The following is a 13,669-nucleotide window of genomic DNA, read 5'->3' on the forward strand; positions in this document are numbered from 1 at the left end:
AGGAAATGAGTCAAGTCAGTGGAGTTAGCCTGTCTTTAATTGACATGCCACCACTCCTGCACATTTGCAGGATTTCCCTTTTTCTTACCTCATTTGCACATTTTTGACACTGATGTGTTCATTTGAACAAATTCACATCTCAACCCCTACATCTACCTGTACACCAAATACTGAGACGGTAGCTTTGGCAGTATGGGAGCCTTTGTGTGTGACGGACATACATCCGCACATACCCACAAATATACAGACATGCAAATCAATTCAGCTTATATGATAACCTCACATTGGTATACCAAAAACAAAACAAAAAACAAAAAAAAACTAAATAAGACAAACTTAAAGAATGTATATATACAGCACGTGCTTTTAGTACTTGGATTTATGATGGTAGTTTGGTTTGCTGATAGCTCAGTTATCAATTCATGCAACAAAAGATGTCGAATGGCTAGGCTCGGAGTTCATTTTCTCTGAACTGTGCTTTGTTTCAGGCGGGTGAGTTAGAAACACTTAAACTGCAGGTGAAACAACTGCAAGATATAGCACAGACTGCATCTGTAGATGATGCTTTGGCAAAAGTTATGGAAATGGCTCACACACCCTCACTGACAACCTGTCAACAGCTAATTAGTGCTTTGCGGGCACTGGTGGATAGGGCTACTGTAGCTGCCCACCCCAAGTTATCCAGATTTAGAGCTGTCCTGGCGCAGTTCGAATCCAACGAATTTGGAAAGGAAGCAGGGCGTCTGTTGGTGTTACTCTTAGGAAACAAGGAGGAGGAAGAGATCGCGGCGAAAGTTACCAAGTTCTTGCGACACTCACCGCGTCACCCCCAGAGTCAACGATATGAGCCATACAACCCACAGAGAAGGAATGTTAATAACATCACCTGCTATGCATGTGGAGAGGTTGGCCATATGCGCAGAACTTGCCCAACTACCGGTAAAAAGAAGTCTTAGGATGTGCGTATTTTGTGTTTTGTGTGGCACGCTCCTATCATGGTTCACGCACTGATATGTAATTCATTTGAAACTTGATATTAAAGATTTCATTCGACAGGAATTACTGTAAATTTTGTTCCCCCCCTCGTCCTTGTTCCCCATTTCTCCTTCTATGTTTTGCCACTTTTACATTACCGTTATATCCCAAACGCAGGGAAGGCCCATGTGGCCCTTTGCATTTATGCAGCCTTGCGTTTGCAAGGTCCTGTGTCTAGGGATTCCCTCGAGCCGAAAAACATTATTTTAGTAGCGGTTTTATTTATACTACCCCTTTAACAAAGTAAATATACAAAAAAGAAAAAATTTAGGTTTCGGGACGTTCTCATTTTCCTCATATGTACCTTTTAATTATGTTACAGGGGATACCACAGTCCTGGAAAAAATTCTCTTCTGAACTTTGGCCAGTTAGGCGTACTACTTACACATGGGTAACGCTTGAGGGAGTCCCTAAACAGGACCAAAGTGCTCAGTCCCCGGACCCACATGAAGTGGCAGCCGGTTTGTGCAGGGCATCTCCCAGCCTCCTCAAGTTCCGAAACCCTCACGACTTCATAGCTGGGGAAGTACACAGACACCAGGCGATATGGCGGCAGATGGCTCATGACACTAGCAATCGCGCCCAAATTATAAACTGGATTAGCGAAGAGGCTAACGTGACTCGATATTTTCAGCCTTTTAAGGGAACATTTAAGGGAGTTTTCTACGACGCCCCTACCCCTCCTGCAAAGGTTTTTGCAAATGCCCCAGCTTGTCAACAATTCATAGATTTTATATCAAGAGCAATTAATGACAGAATTCAAACCGGGCTATATCAGCTGTAGGTTTGGTCAAGACTGATCCTCCACCACATATTGTGATGCCTATCACAATAGAGCCTAAAAAGCCCCGGATGTGTATCGACATGAGGTACCTTAATCTGTGGATTGTAGATAAACCCTTTAAACTAGATAAATTAATAGAAGTTTCACGTTATCTGAATCAGTATGATTATCATTTTAAATCAGATGACAAAAATGGGTATGATCATGTATTTATTTTGGTTTCCAGAGGGCGGGATACTGGTTTGTTAATAACACATTGCCGTTTGGTTGGAAATCTTCAGCGTATATTTATCATACATTAGGGTATACAATAACCAGTTACACGCGTATGCTCGGTGTCCCATGCTTGCAATATATAGATGACAGGCATGAGGGACCATTGAGAATTGCAGGGATATCCCCCTTAAATGCCAGTCGCTGGACGAGCCTCGAGCTAATCGAAGCATCTGCCTACATCTTGTTAAAATTATGTATTGATGCAGGCTATTTTATAGCCCTGGAAAAAAGTATACTTTCGCCAGTCCAATCCTTGGTTCTTCTCAGTATGACGGTGGATTCCGTTCAGCGGACCTTCAGCATACCAGATTTAAAGAAAACACGTTTTGAGGAGTTAGTCAAAAATGCCTTATTACGAACTGCAATCCTGGTCACAGAATTGCAAAAAATAATGGGAAAGTATATCTCCTTTTCCCTTGCGATTCCATGCGCTAGGCTGTATTTACGACAAATGGCCTGCGCGCTGGCAAGTGCGCAAGTGTCAGCACGGAGCCTCATTCAGATTAAAGGCCCACTCAGACGCGAACTCAGCCAATGGTTGGAAATTGTCGAGACAGCAGGGACTTTTAGGAGGCCAGACGAAACCCACGTTGTACTGAAAATGTACACTGATGCCAGTTCATATAAATGGGGGTGGTGTTTCAGCCACATTCGGAAAAAGTCATTACTGTAAGTGATAGTTTGCAGGAGGAATGGCAAAAAAAGCCAATCATAGAAAAAGAAACTGAAGCTCTTTGTAGAGCCCTCACGGCATTTGGTCAAGAAGTTTCAAATTCTCGTCTCGACGTTTTGTCAGACTCGTCAACCCTTGTGCATGCCTGGAACCAGGGGTACCCGGGATCTAAATCTTTGCAGTTAAATGAATTGCTAAAGAAAATTTTTCACTTCTGTGTTACCCATAATACCCGCCTAACAATTGCTCACGTCCGCTCGCACCAGAATGTAGCTGATTTTGCCTCTGGAGAGCTAAACATGTGCCACGCGAAACATGGAGCATGGGCTATAGTACAGAAGGAGTTTGGCCCCCACTCCATTGACGCTATGGCCACCTCATCGAACGCCAGACTTGAGAATTTTGTGTCTCCATTTCCACAGGCCAATAGTGCTGGGGTAAATTTTTTCCACCATCACTTCTCACCAAGGGATAGAATTTACGTGTATCTGCCTTTCCATCTTACGCATGCCGTCATTAAACACGTTAGGCAAATGCATTTGAATGCTACCATCATCCTACATAAACGCTGCGGTTACCCCTCGTATTGGCCAGAGATCCAGCAGGCGGCGCCAAAATCCGTGAAACTGGTTAAGGAGGGTGACCTGGGAGTAATCCTAGCGCCCTCACGCAAGGGGTATAAGCCATGTAGAGCTCTGTGTGCACTGTTCGCTGTTAAAATTGGTACGTCATGAGTAACAACACAATGGGTATACGCTTATAACTGCCCTCGAGTCAGGGTGTATGATATTTCAGCTCGATATGAGAAGTAGAAAGAATGAAAAAAAATAACAATAACAACAGAATAACAACAGCAATAACAACAACAATAAAGAAAAACATTTTTTTTGAAGTACTAAACTTCGGAAAAATCAAAAGAAACAAAACAAACTGTTGATTTGACAATTATTAAAGTTCATTTCCTCACACAGCAAGCATGTTGGATGTGTGGCACGACCAATGATGCTTCCCCACAATGCAAGGCGTGTGGCACAAAAGTGCCTCTACAGCCACGACAGCCCATCCATGATAGTGGTAGTGCATTTAATCTTGCAGCAATCGACAGCAGAATGAAGGACGTGCTGGGTAATCGTTCGGCACACAACGTGCAAAAGGATCGTTTAATCCAACAATTCGAAGCTCTCCTAACAGGATTGGATGAACCAAAATCATTATTGATGGCATCAGCGCAAGATATAGTTCGGTTTCCATTTATAAGGACAAGGATGCTAAAACACAAGTACACACAATAATCTGTCCATATTTAGGTCTTCTTGGATATCAACAATGCTATTGCCCTAGGAGAATTCGTGTTACCACAGCTAAGAATATGGTTTCAAAATTGAAAACATTCTATCAAGCTTTTTCCTCTCAGGTTGGTTTAGATAGGTCTAACCCGGTAGAATCGGCTTTGGTCGCTAGATACTTAAAGAAAATAGCAGAAGAACAGACAAGAGCCATGATAACAGCAAAGCAGGCCACACCCCTATTTATAAATAAAATGAAGCTGGTTTTTGACCATATACTTAATCAGACGGTGTCATCTACCGCACCGGCTCGCTTGTACATATTGGCAACGGATCTAGCATTTTTTAAGATGTTATCCTTTTCAGGGGACAGGGCACATGACCTAGGTCATGTCAAAACCCAGGAAATTATGCGGTTTCCCGATGACTCTGGATTATTACAGTGGATTTCAACTAGGCACCGCAACTCAGCGTATGAGACGGACGCATTTCACGTACAAAACAAACGGTAAGCTTGGGTATCACGACACATTTCAAAGCCACCGACACTTTGATTAATACAGTAAACCAGCATGGGACAGCCGCTCTGTCTAGACTGAGAGATACATCGGACCTACAATGTAACTGTTTTTACTGTTTCGGCTGCAAGCTAAAATGAATTGAAATATCGCATATGTTGCTGCTAAGACAAGTCGAAATACCAGATATTTTGCTGCACAAACACCTCACATTGCAAAACGAATAAACAAAATACATACCTCTTATCATACTTTTTTAATATTTATTTTATGAACACGAATAAAGTGAATATAGTGGTGACCATGAGTAAATGGAGTAACATGTACTTCGACTTCCGCTTTGGAATCGGTGAAATAAAGTCAACAGGTATCTTTAGTCGACGAAAAACCCAAGCCGCTTACAGATGACGACTTTGTCTGTATTTCGCACGAGAAAATCTACTGTGCACTACTTCACGGAAAGAAGTTTAGAATACGAAATCAACGGATAATTGAACAAGGTAACTCTGATGTAAGGTCGCAAAACGAGAAAGCAGTTGAAATATATTTCGAAGCAAATTTTTCTTTCTCAATTTCTGATATGTTGTAGTCTACTAAAAGTTAAAAGAAAAACAAGAACAGCAAAATATTGCATCGCCTTTAATACGGAATGAACATTTGGGACAATTACTCGCCATTACTATTGAAATGGAGGAGGTGGAGATGGCGGGCGCGATGGTTGTTCAGTCGGCAAAGGAGGCTGAGTGTTAATGTCATTACATGCCGGATGAGAAAATGGATACGAGTGTAAAGGTTGATTCAGAGCCATACTATAGTATCGCCCATAATTCGCCACGTACGCATAGGGATGCATTTGTGCGAACATACATGTAGACTGGTGGTAAGGCAATACATTCTGTTCATAGTACATGCTAGGTTGATAGTACGGCCGGGTCTGTCGTGAAACATTGCAAAGTTGCACGCTCTCTACTGAATGGAGTTGCGTCGTTTTGTACCAAACCCTTGTTTACATTCGCTGAGGTAATGACATCTGTGCCAGCACAATGAGCACATGTTCAATTGGTGTACCGGGTGATTTTGACGTCTGCTAGCTTGGAAAAGTAATTCCTTGCGATTCAAGTAATTTCTGTACACTGTTAGTGTGCTTGGGTCGTTTTTTCTCCTGTCTGCTTGCGGCTACCTGGATTATCTCTGGCCAAACTTCGCGTATAGTCTCGATGTTTTCTGGAATTGATTGTGATACGCACGAAGAATGTATTTACAATCACTTGTCCATGTTGTCTGATACGACCATTGAGGAGATATTTATCTGGATTGTTGTTGATAAGAAATGGCCGAACTTTACTTTCGAACGAGTTACATATGGAGTTAGCTGTGGGTCCATAGCTGTGGTGTTTTCAGACGGGATTCCCGCCTTTTACGGGCTGGTTTTTACTTTTACGATACCCCGCCACCACAGCTATGGGAAACTGCGTAGAATATATAGCGTCCACGTTACGCCCGACAGCACCCTTGTCGCAACTTTGTTCGGCGATATTTCGAAAAATTTCCATCCAAATTACAAATTGCCAACACTCATCGACAACTTGGTTATTAGGGACTCACCACGACCAGAAATCCATTCAAAAATTCACTGAAATATCACCTTTTTCCTAGCTTTAACCGACATGACTACCCGGAGACCGCCATTTTGCTGTCGTAAAACTGTTGACCAACAGTTCGACAAATAGACGTAAGCTTATTCGGGCCCAGCGTGTTTCATTCCTTTCAAGGTTAAAGTTGCGTATTAACGTTTCATTCCACAGAGTTGAGAGCAGAAGCAAACGTAGCCCGTTGAATTATGGTCACTTTACAGCGAAAACGGAGTCAGCGTGGACTCTCTCTTGTGCCGCGCGACAAAATAAACGCAGCCACTGATGGTTTTTACAGACAAAACAAACAGACAATGTAGCAAATGTCATGAAATCTTTTTCAAGGCGTACTAGGATTACCAGGACTTACTTTTTTGAACGTGTTGATTTCGTCATGGATGTGTAAGACAAATATATCCATGTCTTGAACAAAAAAATTGAAAATTCTAAATTTTAATATTATCGATGGTTTTATCCAACTCACAAACTGAAGCAAGAGTTTTCCGTCTTTAAGAGGAACTACTGACGCTAAAAGCGGATAGCGTCAATGGAAAAACACTACGAACATGACCCCGGGACCCGACCTATGGCCCTAGTCGCTGGTGGTGTGGGTAGCGGTAGAGGTGTCAGTCAAACAGTCGACGGCGTGCTCACTGTCGTCGGAATTTCATCTGGACGTTTATAATAGACGTACGTTGATGAAGGTGGCATCGAATAATACTGTCATTTCGATGGCAGCAATCTATATTGAGCTGCTTGATGCGGTGTTTGTTCGGTTGATGCTGTCCCAGTTTCGCTGAAGCTACCACCTCGATTGACCAAGGAAGTTTGTGTAGATGCAGACGCAGGAAACGTGATACCGCGCCGTTCAAGCTCTTTCTGTACATAATTTACCGTATTTTTGGTTTTATTCTCAACTCGTCATGAGGAACTTTTTGTAACAATAAGAATACAAATTGAATCTTTTGTTTGATTTGTGGGATTGATTGAATAGGCGGTGTGCCTTTGATGACGTTTAGTTTGGGTGTTCTGTCTGAAAAAAACGTCTGTGGCTGCGTTTATTTTGTTGCGCCGCACAACAGAGAGTCCACGCTGACTCCGTTTTCGCTGTAATATGTTCAAAAAATAAACGTTTTGAAGTATGTTACGATGTGTGTGTTTTGTGCAATTTCTGTAATTTTCGAGGTGCATTGCAGCAAAATGTGAGGCCTTGTGTTTTTACAGTTTCAGCTAAGAGTTTTCTCAATAGAAACTAATAGTTTCTATTGAGAAAACTCTTAGCTGAAACTGTAAAAACAGTTACATTGTAGGTCCGATGTATCTCTCAGTCTAGACAGAGCGGCTGTCCCATGCTGGTTTACTGTAATTAATCAAGGTGTCGGTGGCTTTGAAATGTGTCGTGATACCCAAGCTTACCGTTTGTTTTGTACGTGAAATGCGTCCGTCTCATACGCTGAGTTGCGGTGCCTAGTTGAAATCCACTGTATTTAATCACACATTTGGAAAAACTTTGAGAGGCTCGTCCACTAATGTATTTGCAATTAAGCGATGCGCCGATCCCTTCGTATGTCCAGTTAACAATGTCGAAGCTTATTTTAAGCTGGTGCAGAGTGTTGGAGTTGATCTGTGAACGGGTAGTCTCTTCCGGCCAATCAATTCATATGGCTCTACGGATCAAAAACCTTTCTCATCTCAATTAGCATATTCCCGACTAAAAACCTACTTACAAGAAGTGGGAATAGATGCAGGTGAAACTCCTCATGGCTGCAGAAGTGCTTGCGCTATTTCCCTGGCCATGGAGGGTAATGACCTTCACGTGTTAATGAGCCATGTGGGTTGACGAGCAGAAGAGACAGCCAACTATTATATGCAACTAGCAAAAGTAACTCAAGTTGGAGCTATAGCAGATAGCTTAATGAGTATAGTGGATAATTTAGACCATAAAGCAGAGGCTTATCAATATATGAACGACCTGGTGGGCTCCTCTAAAGCCTTCCCCAGTAATCATTAATTAGTATATCTGCATTGTATAACGTGGGTCCAGGAAACTACTTTTCTCCGATAAACAAATAATGTTAACTACGTTTTGTTATAAGATAGGGAGGTGTGGTTTCAGACGTTCTCCTTGTGTAACCTATTGTTGCAATGACATGTATCTCTCTTTTGGGTGCGTACATTTATGTAGGTGAAGGGAGTAGAATTGTGAAATGGGTGTGGGGTATGGGAGGTTAAGATTTGGAATGGGTATGCCATGTGTATGATTATGATCTGATACTTTAGAATTAAGGAGGCATGGTGTTCACGCTGGGTGAGCCACCCAGAACTTCGACCCAATCCTATAACAATAGGCATATCCTTGAGCGAAATGATAAGGCTTTAACCCTTTGCACCCTGACCCCGTGGTACTCTATGACATCATCGGACATTTATGTCCGAGCCGGGTTCAAAGGGTTAAATATTAAGTTATTCAAAGCCGCATCACTGAGTGATATGGATCTGCAATATGCAAATTTGTAGGGTATAAATAGGTTACAATGCAGCCAGACTTTCTCCCTCATTTGCAACAGGCCGAGTCAAGGACACGTATGGTGGAATTGATTGGGAAAGTTATGCGGTTTCCGAGAGGAAAATTATAGCCCGCCCACCCACCCTCTAAGAACGAGTCACGTGCTTCGCCATGGATACGCCACTCAGAACTTCGACCCAATCCTATAATAATAGGCATATCCTTGAGCGAAGTGATAAGGCTTTAAATATTAAGTTGTTCCATGCATGCAAGTTTTTCGGTCTGACTAAATCAAGTTGATAGTTAACACAGTTCCCGTATTGAACATTATTGAAATAAAACTTCCGTAATCAGTGTGATAAAGAATAATGGCAGGTAATTCAATGGTTGCAACGTGGTCCTTCGACAAATTCCCGAGGAAACTCTGCCTGCACTCATGCATATTTATAAGCCTGACTTCATAATGAATTATTTATAGCAACCCAAACCCTGCAAGGTTCACAAGTCTGTGGGCCAAGGCGTTCACCCCACGATCTACGCAACAGTGAGTCCTGCAACAGCATACCATTATAGCATGTTGGTCTGCTGATGTTTGGTTTATTATGTTTATCATGTTTAGTTTATTTATTGTATGTTTTGATACTTTTATTCCCAGACTTGGAGCAAGTCTATATACATGAGCAAACTGCATTGTCATTGTTGACAAGTGAATTCTAGTGTGGACTAGAATTCATATGTAAACAATAACAGTGCATTCTACATTGTGCAGACATCGTGTTAGAGAGCCAAATAGTGGGTGTGTTAACACGCTTTGGGCAGTAGAACAAGAACTTGCGAGAAACACATAAAATAATAACAACGAAAAATCATCAATAGTCACAGCTACTGGCCCCTTAAAAAACACCAGCAAATGAAGTTTGCATTCTTCACAGTGTGTTTGGTTGAATGCATTGCACAGACTAACAAGCATATCTACAGAAACCAGAGTTTTTAAAGATTACAGTGGGATCCTCAAACAGCAGGACTGCCATAGACACTGCTTTATGACCATTCACATGTTTGGTAGAGTTTGAACTAAAAGTTACAAGGATTTAAATGGAACTTAAATGGAAAACAAGGTTCACTATACTACCTTAGCATTTAGCCACCTGAAAAATCTCCATTGCTTAAAGACCTTCAAATTGATTTGAAACATCATCGGCACAGAGTATCCGCCATTTTGTTTGTTTACTTTGCAAGTTCAAGTGTGGTTTAGGAACACCCAAAAACTTATGACACTGATCTGCATATCTTGGCATTTACTGTAAAATGACACTGCTGATTTTTTGCTAATGATGCCATGGGTACATCATACACAAACTATTACTATCTACTTACCAAATTCTGGATGTTCTTGGAGATGTCTCATCAAGGAGAAGATCAGATTCCAACCAGGCAAAAACACCAGTACAGCACCCGGAACATTCAGAGATTTGATGTACTTCAACAGAGCCTGTAATCAGTCGGTAACAATGAGAAATGTTGTGAAGATTACATGCAGGAAGTACAGAGGTTTTTATTGTGGGAGTACTGAAAGTACAGGGTTATCAATGAGGATTTATTTCTCTGAACACATTTCTGCACAATGCACTCACATGTTAACAATATTTGCTTGACAGTCTGGACTGAAAGATCCACCGTTTGAGGGCGCTCTCTATGCTCCCAAGATCTTTCTGTCTATTTGACACTCTGGAATTGCGGAGTATTATGGTACATGAAAACACTGGAATCAGAATAAGCAAGCATACATTTGATATTATCATGGCATAAACGTAAAATACTGACTGGAATATGAACAGCACTGGATGGCACAGAAATTAGAATCATGTTAAAATATTCATTACGCATCTGGAGAAACAGATGTCTCTCCTTGGTATTTTACATGTTTATTGTCGTGTAATGCTACAGAGAAAGGGTCTCAGTGTAAAATGTTTCAGTATCCTGCCCTACGATATTTAGTTAAACAGAGTCTGAAAAACCTTCCAAGCAAAAGTTGTTAATGCTGTTAAATGTGGTCTTAGTAATCAGGAAGGGTGAGGACCCCTCAGAAAACTGCTTGAGTTTGCTGACTGTACTGGATGCAATGGTGATATTTTCAGCAACCAATTAATTTTTTTATCTGCCACTGGTATTAGAGTTGGTGTAACAGCAATCAGTTTCAATTAACAGTCAGTTTGAGACACAATATTCTATAACTTACAAGGTGTACAGCTCTACTTTTAACTTAACACATTTGTTTTCAGAATCATGAAATAGGCTTTAGAGTAGGAGTAAGATATATAACAAACAAATTCCAAAGAAGATTAGGTTCGTGGTTCTGGGTTGCACATGTTAATGACTCTTTTGCCATACAATCCTGGCCTTTAAGGGTATACAGTCACCGGTAATCTAAATATGCCAATATATGGTCAAAGGGGCGTTCCTTGGTATTCAAAGTGCCCATGTGAGGGGGCTGTTTTTAAAAAGCAGCCACCCGCTTAAAATCAGTGATTGGTTAAATTTTCTCTTTCCATGGTAACTGTGGCAAAATTGCAACAGGTGACAGTATATTTTTAAATGTAATATCAAGTCTATGGGGACTGTTGTCAAGTTTCGTATCTACAAGTGGTCTGTGCCATTTTCATGACACTTTGAGGTATTTGTCCACGGTAAACTTTGTTAGATTCAGCTTGTTCCATGAACAGCATCCACCTATAAAATTGCTTCAAAGTCTTTTTCAAAGGAGTGGACCAAAAAAGTCAAAGTAATGTTTGATCCTTACCTCAATCAGCTCAAATGAGAGTTCTTTTTCGTTCAAGTTTGCCATAGCAGCTTTTGTGGCTTGACTGTACTCTGAGCTGATGACTTTGTTCAAATTCTCCTACAAATATCAGGCGGAAAACACTTTTTAAATATTTTACTACCAACCATTTTGTAAATGGTAGTCTGTATATTAACAAGTCAATGTAAATGACAAAGTCCAAACTTGTAATTTCAGTGATATGAATAGATGTAACTGAAGTCTAAATAATGCATCCATTAGAATGTGTGACTGGTAAGCAGACATACACAACCCAATCTATGAGTTTCCGTTATTGAGTTCATCCAGCAGGGAACAATGGAATTTCCAAAAGTACAATGACAATTTCTACACAGACATCTTTCCATTCACTATTTACATTGATGCATGATTTTTGATTAACAATGACAGTGTCTTGAATTTATTCACAATTTGCACATTTCAAACTTTATGGCAACTCTAAAACAACAATTTGTACACAAATTCAACTATAAATAATTATATTCAACAAATATGTCATGTTGCCTACAACATAATTTTTTGGTAAAATTCTCCACTAAAACTTGATACAATATTTTGATTTCTCACATCATCTCCATCATCTGTCTCATCGTCATCTCTCTCCTTTCTCTTTCGACTGTCTGATGGTGGTACAAATCCAACCATCTGTATAGAGTCTTCTAAGTAGTACTCTGAAATCAGATGTACATATTGGATTTAAAGTGACATGTAGTCATGCACAAAGACTGTTTGTTAACCCTTTCACCAACATGGATTGGCCCAAAGCCACAGTCATCAATGGTGAGTATGGCCCTATTCACAGGGAATCAGGGGTGAAAGGCTTAGAAAGAGACTCTTGTTTTTGCTGCAGTTTTCACTACTGTCAATAAGTGATACTTGCTCTTGTGAATTTGCTGACATAGGTAAAGGTGTTAACAAATGGCTGTAAACAGTTAAGTTCTGTAACTTTATCAAAACAGGGGATACAGTTTTAAAGAAAAATACTGTGATCAGGAAATAAGCAAACAGTGAAATAGGGGAAGAGTGAGATACAAAGTCAATGATTCTTTGGTTTTGGACAAACACATCATAAATTTAACAGCAACAAATTTGCCACTAACAATCTATAGTACAAAATATTACTTTCAAAGATTTCAGTTGTCTTCAGAAAAGAAATCATTTTGGTGAACTTTCAACTGAAGTTCACCTTCAAAGAAAACATTTATTCTCAAAAAACAAACAACCCATGCTGAATTTAATGACAATGAGTTTTGACAAACACTGCTCTGAAAAGTTAAGCAATGGACACATTATGTTTCATACCTAAGGTGCTGTGAAACAGAAGATATCTGTATCTTGCTATTATTAATTCTCTTCTTTGTAAATGAAATACACACCTTGTACTGGATGAGTTCTACCATACACTTCAACCACAGGACAATTACCAAAATATTCTGAAAACATTGTTGTATCAATAGTGGCAGACATCAGAATGATTCTCATTTCAGGAAAGGCACGTACCATATCACGCAGAACAACCAATAGGAAATCAGTCTGTAAACCAAGAATAAATTGTATCCGTTATGATACTCATTTTGAACAAAAGTATTCTATCAAGGTGTCACAACAGTGTGTGAGTAGAAATATGAATGGAAATGTCATAAATTGTCTTGATAAATACTTAAATGTAGTTTTGGCCCACTGCTTGGGCTATTATTCCCTTGAAAGCAACGATGCATGAGATGGTAAAGATACGGAATATATCATGCAATCATTGTAGAGTTTAGTTGATAAGCAGTGACATAAGCATAGGCTTCACTTTGACAATTATAAATCTTCTTAAGATATTTTGAGCTGTAAAGACTCGTGTCAATAACTCTTAGTTAATATACAGAATAATGATAACTTTTTTGCAAACAAATAATATGGTATAACTTGACTGAAGTGTGTCATCAATAAGAAATCATGGCAAAGTTGACAACACTAACAATGACATGGTTATGTGACATTTATACTACACAGTAATTACAAGTCCACGTCACACTACATAGATGTTGTTGAAAGTGTAGACAAACACAAACTATCCTTCTTACACAATCATATTACATTGATAATAGCTATTCAAACCTTGCAACACACTTA

General features: G+C 40.1%; 1 protein-coding gene across 3 annotated transcripts in view; it reads right to left on the reverse strand.

Moving 5' to 3' along the window:
• Positions 1–13,669, reverse strand: part of LOC139114733 (ATP-dependent RNA helicase A-like) — a 44,514-nt gene that overhangs the window by 12,152 nt on the left and 18,693 nt on the right. For all 3 annotated transcript variants that reach the window (XM_070676609.1, XM_070676608.1, XM_070676610.1), the window contains 4 exons: positions 12,925–13,081; positions 12,116–12,219; positions 11,510–11,608; positions 10,087–10,201 (listed from right to left, as the gene is read on the reverse strand). In XM_070676609.1, coding sequence (XP_070532710.1) covers positions 10,087–10,201; positions 11,510–11,608; positions 12,116–12,219; positions 12,925–13,081 — 475 coding nt within the window. The remainder of the gene's footprint in view (positions 1–10,086; positions 10,202–11,509; positions 11,609–12,115; positions 12,220–12,924; positions 13,082–13,669) is intronic.

The sequence above is a fragment of the Ptychodera flava genome, chromosome 16 (assembly GCF_041260155.1).
Source record: "Ptychodera flava strain L36383 chromosome 16, AS_Pfla_20210202, whole genome shotgun sequence".
Lineage (NCBI taxonomy): Eukaryota > Metazoa > Hemichordata > Enteropneusta > Ptychoderidae > Ptychodera > Ptychodera flava.